The sequence below is a fragment of the Tachyglossus aculeatus genome, chromosome 14 (assembly GCF_015852505.1).
Source record: "Tachyglossus aculeatus isolate mTacAcu1 chromosome 14, mTacAcu1.pri, whole genome shotgun sequence".
In the NCBI taxonomy this organism is placed as follows: Eukaryota; Metazoa; Chordata; class Mammalia; order Monotremata; family Tachyglossidae; genus Tachyglossus; species Tachyglossus aculeatus.
The window spans coordinates 38,784,920-38,797,782 of record NC_052079.1 but is presented as its reverse complement, the minus strand read 5'-3'; the positions used below and the strand labels follow the sequence as shown (position 1 = coordinate 38,797,782).

At 42.6% G+C, this 12,863-nt stretch overlaps 1 protein-coding gene across 3 annotated transcripts in view; it reads left to right on the top strand.

The window, feature by feature from the left end:
- Window positions 1-12,863, top strand: part of NTN4 (netrin 4) — a 121,912-nt gene that overhangs the window by 104,553 nt on the left and 4,496 nt on the right. For 2 of the 3 annotated variants that reach the window (XM_038756358.1, XM_038756356.1), the window contains 4 exons: window positions 1,390-1,603; window positions 2,005-2,117; window positions 7,626-7,694; window positions 9,762-9,932. In XM_038756358.1, the coding sequence (XP_038612286.1) occupies window positions 1,390-1,603; window positions 2,005-2,117; window positions 7,626-7,694; window positions 9,762-9,932 (567 nt within the window). The remainder of the gene's footprint in view (window positions 1-1,389; window positions 1,604-2,004; window positions 2,118-7,625; window positions 7,695-9,761; window positions 9,933-12,863) is intronic. The other variant, XM_038756357.1, reaches the window with a different exon arrangement.

Below are 12,863 nucleotides of genomic sequence, written 5' to 3'. Positions count from 1 at the left end.
TAAAGCCAATGGTAAGGAGTTTCTGAATGATGCGGAGGTGGATGGGCACCACTGGAGGTTCGTGGAGAGTCATGGACTAAGTGGTGTTTCAGAAAAATGATCCAGGCAGCAGAGAGAAGTATGGACAGGAGTCAGGGGAGTCAGCGAGGAAGCCGCTGTGGCAGTCAAGGAGTGGGTTTGATAAATGTTTGAATCAACATAGTAGCAGTTTGGACACACACACACACACACACACACACACACACACACACACACACACACACACACACACAAATGCACAAACACGCACAAATCTGAACTAGGGTCTCCAACTGAATGGACATGTTCCAGAGTCTTCACATGTACCCGGTTCCCCTTCAGACAAACTTGGGAGGTTTGTTGGATAGCTCCAAGAGAGAGACTGTTTCACTGTACCTCAGTCTCACCTATCTCACCACTGACCTCTCACCCACGTCCAGCCTCTGGCCTGGAACACCCTTCCTTCTCATATCCGACAGGCGGTTACTCTCCCCACCTTCAAAGCGTTATTGAAAGCTCATCGCCTCCAAAAGGCCTCCCTGACTAAGCCTTCATTTCCTCTTTTCCCACTCCCTTCTGTATTGTCCTGACTTGCTCTCTTTATTCGACACCACCCCCCCTCCCCAGCCCCACAACATATCTGTAATTTATTTATTTATATTGTCTGTCTCACCCCCTAAACTGTAAGCTCACTGTGGGGATGGAATGTGTCTGTTATATTATTGTATTGTACTCTCTCAAGTGCTTAGTACAGTGCCCTGAACCCCATAAGTTATTAATAAATTTGATTGATTGATTGATTGATAATGTTGCCAGAAATACATTGCTTCAGTAATATTTGTTTTCCACCACTCACACCACAAAGGCCTGGGGCCTTGTGCCGCTCCATCCCTTCGTATGCCTTATCCAAGACTAGGGCTTCTAGATTTTTTTTATTTTTTAAAAATGGTATTTGTTAAGCGCTTACTATGTGCCAGGTACAGTACTTATTGCTGGGGTAGTTACAAGCTAATCAGGTTGGACACAGTCCATGTCCCACATGGGGCTCACAGACTTAATCCCTATTTTACAGATAAGGTAACTGAGGCACAGAGAAGTGATGTGACTTGCCCAAGGTCACATAGAAGATGTGGTGGAGCCAGGATTAAAACCCAGGTCCTCCTGACTCCCAACCCATGCTCTGTCCACTAGGCCACTCTGCTTCTCACTACGCAGTTACTCCTAAAGGAAGAAATGTGTAACATATAAGGGAGAAACAATTCTGCTAACCAGTAACAGATGAAGAGATCACTGTGCTCTCCCTGAGACTCCTGTCACTTCGATTGTACTTGAGGAAGAAATTTTACCGTGTTTTTGTCCTTTCCGTTGCAGTGTGTTCCTGCCACCCTGTTGGATCAGCGGTCCTTCCCTTCAGCTCGGTGACTTTCTGTGACCCCAACAATGGTGACTGTCCTTGCAAACCTGGAGTTGCAGGTCCTCATTGCGACAGGTGCATGGTGGGCTACTGGGGGTTTGGAGAGTATGGCTGCAGACCCTGTGACTGTGCTGGAAGCTGCGACCCCCTCACCGGAGACTGCACCGGCAGGTAACAAATGGGCAGGCTTCTTCCTGTCTCTTGTCTTTGACTTGGTGCCTTGTTAGAGCTGCTTTAAAAACAGTGAGAATCTGTGGGAAAAACTACTCCTGATTTTTGGAAAGTCTCATGAGGGGATTGTGTTGACCCCCTACCCATGCCTTTTGAGGAGTATTTTTTCCAAGCCCATCAGATGAACAGAGCTGGGTCCCCATTGAGTGTTTAATAAATCAAAAAATGATGAGGTGTTTAATGGCAGAACCTGAAATCAGTAAGACAAGGCTTCCTTCCTTTCAAGTTCCTGAAAAGTGAGTGATGGCCAGGGAGCTTCTTATCTCTATAAATGTGTGATATTTGTTACCGTCTGCCGAGGAATGCCTTCAGAAATGCTTCACAGGTTCCCTTTATTGCAGCAGTGCAGACATTGACTGGTATGAAATCCCCGACTTTCACTCTGTCTTTAATGAGAGTGAGGCGACCAGGGAATGGGAGGACGAGCAAGGATTCTCTGCTCTTCGACATTCAGGTGAGAAAGCAGATGCAAGCTGTCCTGGCCTTCCTAGACCCACTCCTAGAAAGCGCGATCCTCCATGTGCATAGAGAGGGCGTTCAGGGAGGGGGGGAAGCAAAGTTTCCATTCTTTTCGGAGGTGACAATGAAGTGTGTCCCACACATATATCCAGCTATGGCAGAATTTTGGAAACACATCGGGTTTGACTGTGACTCACAAATGAAAACAAATCCAAAGCCAAGGTTAAAAATGGAGACGCTTCAGATAGAGGTTGAAGAGGAAAAGGAAATTCCGATACAGGGTCTCCACCCTGAATTTTAGTCTTAACGCTTTGTTGGCTGCCTTTTGTGAGTTTAACCTAAATCTTTCACTATCTTGGTTCTTGTGTACTCTGAAGAGAGTGATTATATGAGAAATTGCATTGTAAGCACCTGCAAATCACTTCTACTGTATCTTCTAGTTTGACAATTTTACCTCAGTCAGCTTCCTGCCCTTTGAAATAATAATAATTATTGATGGCATTTATTAAGCACTTTATGCTAAGCACTGGGATGAATACAAAGTAATGAGACTCAACAGTCCCTTTCCCTCCCAATGCTCACAATCTATCTCATCCCCCTTTTCAGATATGGAAACTGAGGCCCAGAGAGGTTAAGGAACTTGCCTAAGGTCACACGGCAGGCCCATGGCAGAGATGGGAGTCTAACCTAGATCTCCTGACTCCTAGTCCCTTGTTCTTTCCTCTAGGCCATGCTGTCTTTTAGAAGAGAATCAAGTTAATTCATGCATTTGAAATTTCCTATGATTACCTGGATGGTATATTTCAGATTCTTCTATACTTACTCTTATAGTTTGCTAAGGTAAAATTGTGTAAAGAGCAAGTGTTTAAGTATATGTGTCTTTCATTAAGCCAATTAGTATGTATCCTCAGGAGTTAGTATCAATCCCATTAAAGTAAGCAATGAATTGCTGGCACCAGAATGATTTCAGACTCATATCCATATTAACAGCTGTTGTGTTTCTGAGGCCCCAGAAACTCTGCAATTCAGCTGGGTGAGCTCCAATTTAGAGAAGTTTTTGTTCATTTTCCTACTGTGGAGCAACTGCTCTGAGCACCTAGAGTTGTATGTCTTTCAGCAAGGAGTGACGTTCCAGACCAAAACACACTGGAGTTACAGAAAACGATACATGGTTCCCATTAGGCAGATGTAACTTCATGAATACATGTTCACAAGTTTTATTTTGCCCGTACTTTAACATCTCTCTTAGGCTCAAAGCATTGTTCAATCTGCATGCCTTCATTTTCACAACATCTTCTGAAGGTAAAGAACCGCAGCTGGAAAATTTCATTTCCTGGCTATTTTCCCAATCTGGCTGCGACTAGTAGAGCAGGACTGTTAACAATGCCTATTTCTTTATTCATTTTGCATTCATATCATTCGGTATATTGAAGGAGGGAAGAAAGTGCAGCTGGGCTGCCACCTAATCAAAAAGCTTCAGCCAGAAGCCAGCTTTAACATGTGAGCCCTAAAACTCGTGAACAGCGTTAAGGTCAGGGAGAGGAGGGAGAGAGGGAGGAAGAGAGGTAGTAGATTGCAGATCAAATCTTCAAGTCCTGGAGGATCCGATGCAGGGATATCAACTTTTCATTCTGAGCCTGGAGCAAACTGGGGAGGGAGAGTTTAGGGGAAGGACTGAAAAAGAAGGGATGGAGGAAAATAGGGGAGTGGACAGGGAAAGGAGAAGAGGAAATGGGTAGGAAAGGAAGAAAAGGGTAAGTGCTTTCTGGTGTCGCACTACCTCTGCTGCCTAGCTGGGAGAGACAGAAGCCCCAGATCACCTCCAGGCAGATGGGCTGAGCCTGGACTCGTAAGCAGGGATTCATCCGCCACTACAGTGGCTCCAGGGTCCAGACACCCGCCTTGTCCCTAGAACACCCCCAGGCTCTCTGACCGGAGGAGCTCAGGGTCACTGAGAGAAAGCCACAAGTGCCGGAGCTGGGCCACGCGTGAGGCCTGCCCACAGGAGCAAAATACGAAACAAATATTTTGGTTCCATTTAATAATAATAATAATAATAATAATAACGGCATTTATTAAGCACTTACTATGTGCAAAGCACTGTTCTAAGGGCTGGGGAGGTAACAAGGTGATCAGTTTGTCCCACAGAGGGCTCACGGTCTTAATCCCCATTTTACAGATGAGGTAACTGGGGCACAGAGAAGTTAAATGACTTGCCCAAAGTCACATAGCTGATAATTGGCGGAGCCGGGATTTGAACACGGTTGGAGGAGAGCACAGTCCTGGGAGTCAGAAGGTCATGGGTTCTAATCCCGGCTCTGCCACTTGTCTGCTGTGTATCCTGGGGCAAGTCACTTCACTTCTCTGGATCTCAGTTATATCATCTGTAAAACGGGGATTGAGAGGGATTGAGACTGTGAGCCCCAAGTGGGACAGGGACTGTGTCCAACCCAATTTGCTTGTATCTATCCCAGCACTTAGTACAGTGCCTCATACACAGTAAGCGCTTAAAAAATACCATAGTTATTATTATTTTCATTCCCTTTATGACTCTGAGGAGGCAGTGTCACCCACCCTGCCAAGAAAGCTGTGGGGGCAAAGCTGATGATTTTACCCCCTTGGTGCCAACCCAGGGAGGCTCCCCAGGCCCACATGGAACTCTCACTCCTGCTCAGACTCCTTTATTCTAAAGAGAACACATAGTTATACAGAGGAACACTTGGGATCACAGTAAGTGAAATCAAGTTTCACAAACATGGAGTCCAGGAAGATCTAAGCTCATTATGGGCAGAGAACGTTTCTGCTAATTCTGTTGTATTCTTCCAAGCACTTAGTACAGTGATTGATCTGTCAGAGACCTTGCGATATGTGCTGTGATCCCCCAGTCTGCTTCTACTGTGTCTCCCCCTTTCAATCAATCAATCAATCAATCAGTGGTATTTATTGAGTGCTTATGTGCAAAACACTGTACTAAGCGCTTGGGAGAGTAGAATAGAGTTAGTAGACATGATCCCCACTCTCAAGGAGCTTGCAATCTGTTTCTAGCATCAGGAGACACATCCAATAGATGAGAGAGTGGGATTGTTAACATTTTAAAATTCCCATTCCCACTGTTAGATTCTAATGCTCAAATAATGTTTGCTTCGCTCTGCTTTCCCTTTGTGGGAATCACCCAAAGCTGGAACTTAAGCCTGGCCTTCCCTGAATCTGACAATAGGAGCCCAGGCCATTGTTGACTATGAAAATTAGCATTCCTAGTATACCCTGTAAATCCCTAAGTACCTTTAATTGAATTGTTTTTAACTGAATTTGCTCCATTTACCCATCCCCATCCAGCCTTAGATTGTCAGCTCCTCTGTGGCCAAGAACTATGTCTGAATTAATCATCCTTGTATTTCTTTCCAGGGCATAACACAATACTCTATACATTTTAGGCACTGAGAAATGTCATTATTGATAGAGTCAGTCAACTGGATCAGGATACTTATTGTCAGTGGTAATGGGGTAATACCAATCACCCACTATTTCACTGTGGTGTCTCTGAATGAAGTACTCGCTAAAACTACTCCCCCAAAATGGATTGGTATGGGAAGGTTGGCTTTTCTTACTCCCTGAGTTAACAAACCTGTTTCCCATACTAAATAGTTCCACAGCCATCAGCACCTGACTAAGGGTGTCTCAGCTCAGTCCTACAGAGGTTTTACAGATCTGGATAATGCTAGCAACTGTACAAGAGAGTACCAATTTTTCAAATAGGAAGCTTAAATTCTCCATACCCTTGTGACTGGAAGGTGAGGAAAAACTTATCTTTTACAGTGCATGGACAGTTTTCTGAGTCAGTGTATGAAGTCTCTTCAGTCACCTTTGATTAGACAGAAAATGGCCTTCCAGGAACCTAACTCTTTGCCTATACTGAATATATTTCTCCAAGACCCTTGAGTATAAACAGACATTATGAGTCAAGAGCTCCTTTCCTAGTCCTAAGTGCCAAAGAATCTATTCAGCCATATGTCAGTGTGAGTTGACTGTATGGAAAAAGCAGAAAGAGCCAGCTAGAAAACACTCCATTTTCCTGTGGCATAATTAGGAGTTTGAATTTATGGAAGATCCCCAAAGAGGAAAAGTAATGATGAGTGGAAGAAAAATAGTTAAAGAGGAACTTTGCTATATAAAGAGGAAGTTTATGACCAGTTGCATTGTAGCAGCCTATTGTGTAATATAAATGCAGCTTGGGCTTTTGGAAGGAAAGAAAGGTTGGGATGCCTGAGCCCAAGGCTGGAGTCTCCTGGAATTCTGTTAATATGCCGATGTTGGATAAGGAGGCCTTGCCAGAGAAGTCATATCTGATTTGTCTGAGAAACTTCTTAGAATGTGTGATTTGGGGTGTCCAGGTGCACAATCTGTTCCTCGACAACAGGGGTGAAAGTAAAAATCGCCTCATACCAGAATGAGGGTCATCAACGAAACTGCCACCACTACTTAACCAACAGCTCCTTTAAAGGATGGTCATTCCGATAGACATCATCGATGTCTATCCAATACAAGGTTTGCGGGGGTGGAGGGATGGAGGGGAGCCAAGCTTTTACAGCTGTGTCAGGGGCAATGGCTGCTCCAGCTCACCCTGCAGCCCGGCCAGGTCCCAGGCAGCCCGTCCTGCCATCTCACCATCCAAAAGAGCTGGAGCAGCAGGAGGCCTCTGCTCCCCAGAGCAGCTCCCACATCCCCTCCCCACACTGGAGCCAAAGTGATTCGCTCAGGAGCCAACAGTGCCTACCAGCTGGTTGGCACACTGCAACCCAGTCACGAAGCCCTGCCTCCAGAGGGGCCTGGCGCTGCACTGGGGATGAGTCCATCCAGTGAAGAGTCTCCCATCCAGATGAGTCTTACCAGTGAAGAGCCTCCCAGCCCCCAGCCGCAATAAAGCTCTCAGTCCAGCCTGCTCAGTTCAACACCAGCTTTTTTTTAAAAAAAAAAGGCATCCAATTTGAAATAATTCAAATCGGAATGGGATCACTGGAACTTTGTCTACTATTGGTGTTCCCATTCCAGATGGCTCCACCCTACTTCCACCTCTGCTTGTGAGTCAAATGATTTTGTGATCCCTTAGGTAACAAACATGAAAAGACATACAAATATATCTGCCTGCACTACAGTATTAATTTGGGGAGGATTAAAAAATATGTAATTCAGTTTTGCTGTTGATAATAATTAGCCTGGTTCTTATGAGCAGGGAACGTGCCTGCTAATTCTCCTGTATTATGCTCTCCCAAGCATTTAAAACAGTACTCTGCACATACTAAGCACTTCATAAATGCCACTGATTGATTGATTTGGAAGTCCTGGAGTTCCATTTATTGCTGTGGGTTTGAGTAATGCTCATCAACATTCATTTAACATTAATAACCTGAGTTCAGAGTCACTTAGACTCAAGACAGTGACTTCACCTGATTCAATGGCATGTGATTTTCTATCTTCCAAATTTATATTTGTTTCTTTTCTGTAGGTAAATGTGAATGTAAAGAACAGGTGTTAGGAAACCCTAAAGTCTTCTGTGGGATGAAATATTCCTATGGTGAGTTACAAGAAGAAATTGCTTGTTTGTAAGAAACATAAATTATGAGGTTTTTTTAAAATGGACCAAAAGTAAACATTAGAGCCAAAGTAAACATTAGAACATTAAACATTGGTAGAATCAGAGCACAGAGAGTAGCTTTATCCTACATAACAGAGAAGGCACCACAATCAGAATTAGGTCAAACAGAATTTACTGAGCAGAATTTACTGCTGTGTTCAATACACTACACTAGGTATTTGGAGAATGTAAAAGTAAAAAGGTGCAGTCCCTGGTCTCCACACTATTTATCTATGTAGACCTAGAGAGACTGGGAACCTGAACCCATCAGAAGGCATTTGGCAATCACTCCTCATTTCCAAGTGCTTAGTACAGTGCTCTGCACACAGTAAGTTCTCAATAAATAAATACGATTGAATTCCCACTACGGAATAAATAAGCTCTTGGAAACAGAAGCCAAGGTGAAACAAACACTTGATCAGTGCCAGAACAACTATCCAGACCATGACACTACTCAGGATCAGAATGTTTGGTGGGATGGTGAATGCTATCCATGTTTCTTATTTACTTTGATTATATGACTGCCACTATTGAAAGCAGCTGTAAATTCATTACTCTGATTGTATATTAGAATCTGAAAGGATGCCATGATTTCCATTTTTGTTTTTCTCCCTGGTATCAAGAAGAATCCCATGTGAACGGAGGCTATTACCACCCAGAGCTAAATGCATGTGCCCCTTTATTCCCTTCTGAACTTTTTGTTTGCTGGCAGGTAAACATGTGAAACCAGGGTTCTTCAAGAATATAGCCCCCATGTTATAGGAGAACTGAGTATTCTACACAAAAATGTGTCCTTCTTATTAGTGAACTCCTAGTGTGGAGAGTAGTCTCCATAGATGTGCATATTAGTATACTCTGTGTTAGAAAGAATTTCCACCAATTAAATAGAGTTTTACTAGCAATCAGGGAAGGAACGACTTCCAGAGATAATATAAACTCAGTACAGGAAGAGAAAAGTGAAAATCTCCAGGCACCAAAACCCAGTGCTGTCTTAGGGGGAATCTCGTTAGCATTGGCCTACGCCCCAACTGTGAGAGTGACCATGTGTCATCTTCCAAAACTCAGCAAATACATGTTTTCAAAAGAGTACTCATACTTTCCATCCTTTTGTGGCTTAGCAGTAGAGGGTGTGGCTGGATCTGAAAGATTACTGATGAAATTTGGAGTTCTTCCTGAAGCAAAGGTACTAATAAGCAATTGACTTTAAAAGTCTAGCCTAAACCATTGAATCCCCTCTAAGTTTGCAGTGGGGAATCCGTGAAAAGGGAGCCTTTAGGTCGCTGGTATTAATACTTTGTGAAAGTCTCAACCTTACTGTTGCCAGTATGGGATAATATTATTTCATCATCTTCCTCCAGTGGCTAAAATGGCTAAAGCATTTGGCTCTTTCATTCATTCATTCAATTGTATTTATTGAGCACTTACTGTGTGCAGAGCACTGTACTAAGTGCTTGGAAAGTACAGTTTGGCAACAGATAGATACAGTCCCTACCCAACAATGGGCTCACAGTCTAGAAGGAGTAGACAGGCAACAAAACAAAACAAGTAGACAGGTGTCAATGCCATCAGAATAGATAAATAGAATTATAGCTATATACACATCATTAATAAAATAGAGTAATAAATATGTACATTTCTTCTAACAGTGTACTGTGCCAGTCAGAAAAATATGCACCATCCTCCCTTTTCTTCTCCTTTTTTGATTTTCATGGGAATGTGGTTGAGGAGGAACTGTGTGTGAGATGCTTGTGTTCTCTTAGACTAGTGATACAGGAAGCAGTAGAGAGGAGCTGGGATGAGTGGGGGAGAATGTGATGCAGGTAATCGTGGTTGGAGCCAAGGTAAATTTGGTGAGTCTAATGATTTGTTAAAAGAAATTGGCAAGCCTGCCCGCAAAGTTCATCAGTCTGGAGAGTTTGGTAATGAATGTTCACGTTGTTGCCCAAAAGTAAACTGAGATTATGTGACATTTTATGCATTTCTGCTTTTGAAATTCTGTCAATACAGTGCTAAAAATAAAGATTTTATCAGCTCATGATAAAGGCTCTCATGCTGAGGTCAACGTGAAGATCAAAAAAGTATTAAAAGCCACCAAACTAAAGATTCTACGAGGAAAGCGAACACTCTACCCAGAATCCTGGACTAACAGAGGCTGCACTTGTCCGATCCTTAATCCAGGTGAGTATAATTTGATTTTCCCAACAGATTTTTGCCTGGCTTGCCCCTCGCATGCCCAATCCCAACCCAAATACGTATATAATTGAGTCCTAATCACTATTTGGACTGCCCCTCCAAGCCCAGTGATTGGCTGGCATGCAGCCTGGCTACCGGGGTTACAGCACCGTACCCTAAAGTTCAAGTTATATCAAGTATCTCGGTAAGTCTGTTGGCCCAGGTCAAGCTGACATTCTGAGAGGGAACCACTTCTGGAAGGAAATGGCATACCTTTCCCCGTGTCCAAAGAGGGCTCAGTCACCTGCCTACCATTTGCCAAGAAAACCCCAGCACAGGAGGGACCAGCTATGGCGTTATTGATCCGCATCGCAAAGACCCGAGCAATTATTACCCAGAGAGAGACACTGTTAGCCTAGGGGCTCCCAAGTAGCATTGGTCAAACACATACACCCAGATACATTCCCAACTCCTCCCACACCCTCAACCACAAGCGTATATCATACCCACATACATATACCCTCCCTCATGCTCTCACCAAGTGCTCATATTCCCACAAATTTATATATCATCTGCACACTCACCACCCTTGTCTATAAATAAACCCTTGTATACATAAATGCTCATCTCTCCACACCCACATGTATATACAAACATACATGCAACATGCTCTTCTCCCCAAACTCACAGGTAATAGACATAATCATGACTATATAACCTGTCTATATGCACACATAGACACAAACCCTCAGTTCCTTTCTCATGGGGGTCCCCACAGTGACAGGGACTAAGAGAGAAATGCTTGAAATGAGACAGCCACCTCAAGCAAGAAAACAATGCGAACACCCACACACGCACACTCTCACTCAATTAAAACACAGAAAGAAGAGAATAAGGTCAAGTCAGATTCCAAATAGTAGAAGAAACTCCAAGTACATCTTTATGAAACCCTTTGAATTAAAGACTACAACATCTTGTCCTATACACATATTTCATAAAATAATGTGTTGTATGTCAAATTTTAGGGTGGCTATAGCCTAAGCTGGTTAATGAGCTCCTGCTTTCTTGAAAAGGTGGTAGTGCATGCTTGGGGAGTGCCTTTAGCATAGAGAATATGTCCCTTGACCAATTTTGATGGAGTTATATGTTATTATGGGCTCGATTCACCCCACTGCACTAGCAAACAAAGGTGCTATGGCTAAAGATAGATCTATCCATGTACAAAAATTTCTGAAGCTTCTTCTTCCATATTCTCCAATCTTTGCCACAAGAGACGGCCAAAGAAAGGTGTTATAGCTGAGCTCGAGGATAAAGCACCTAGACTGTAAGCTCTCTGTGGGCAGGGAATGTGTTTAACAACCCTATTATATTGTACTCTCCCAAGAGCTTAGTCCAATGCTCTATGCATAAGAAGGACTCAATAAATACCATTGATGGATTGAGGGGAGGCAGTTTTTCCCAGTGTGAAAATACCTTGGCAGAGCTTGCCCTCATTTACATTTCCTGCCCTCCATTTCCAACCCCATCAACGTGAGATATTTACCAGGTCAGCTGAAAACAGCCTTCCTTTTCTGCTGTATGATAAGATTCTTTTTTCAAAGGGTTTGCAAATGTAAGATTCCAACAGAAAACATAATGTTGAATTAATTTACCATTGAGAGAGAAGCATCTGTTTCTTCAGGGAGAAAAAGTAACACTCAGTTTCTCCTCCTATTTACTTGTCATCTCATTAAATAATCTTTCTGGTTTCAAATAGTTTCATCCGTGTTGGCAAAACTGCCTGGGCGGCTTCTGTAAACACTGTGGAAACCAAAGAAATAGAGTTCAGAGCGTAGTCAGGATTGTCAAGAGAAGTTTGGGTGTGGCATGACTTATTCCTTAAAGATGAGAAGAAACTAGAAAAAAAATGTTCTCCCATGCATGTGATTCTCATCTGCTGCCTTATTTGCATTGAAGGGGAAGTTGTATCATTTAAATTTTAAGGTCTTATTCTTCTCAAGGCAGGCCAGACCTTTGTGTTAGAGCAGTTATTTTCAGTGATATTTGCACTCACAAGTTTCATATTAGCGAAAAAGGAGAAAATTTAAATATTAAGGAAATAATTTTATTTCTCAAAGCACTAAATTCCAGTATAAAAAAAGAAAGGGATAACTCATGATTCCTGTCCCTTCTCCCTCTTTCCCCATTCATGCTGTACTTAATTTTATTAAATTCTTGTGAAGGGAAAATAAAAGACAATTTTAATAACAGGATTTTAAATGTAATCCTCAAAACCAAATTGAAATAAAACAGGTAAGAGGTCTTGGGGTTTAAATTCAGGAAATCTGAGATTACTAATGAACTCTCTATATACATGTAGATCTAATCTTTTTAAGAGTCCTTTATGCAATTCATCTATTGCCTTGCTGAAAACCAAAAGCAGCTATCCAGATTTTGCTTTTGGGAAGACATTGAAAACAAAAAGTTTGATTCTTTGAGCCATCCTCCAGGAAGGGGACTGTACTTCCTAATCAGGCTCCTGCCAAACTGAGTCAAAGAATCAACAGAGAGTTCATCACAATTAGAAACATAAGAGCAATTATTCAAAAACCTCTTGAAAACATGTTTACTTGCTTTGAGGAAAAGATGGGAACCTGCGAAAGCAAAAGCCAGACACTCTTTTTTTTCTTTACTTTGTTTTTTTTTTTCCATTTTTACAATAAAAAGGGCTGGTAAGAAAATTCCAAGACCTGCCTGCCTGCCTGGATGGTTCTGGGAATGAGCTTTTTCACTCTATATTCCTATGTGAGCAGCCCTACAAATGGCAATATCGAGTAGTCCCTCTGGGCTAGGCCCACAGAAAATTGTGTGCCCAAATAGGTAAAAAGAAGATTATCAAACTACAGCAAAGAAAACTTAAAAAAATACAGTCTGTAATATGAACATGCATATGAAAAC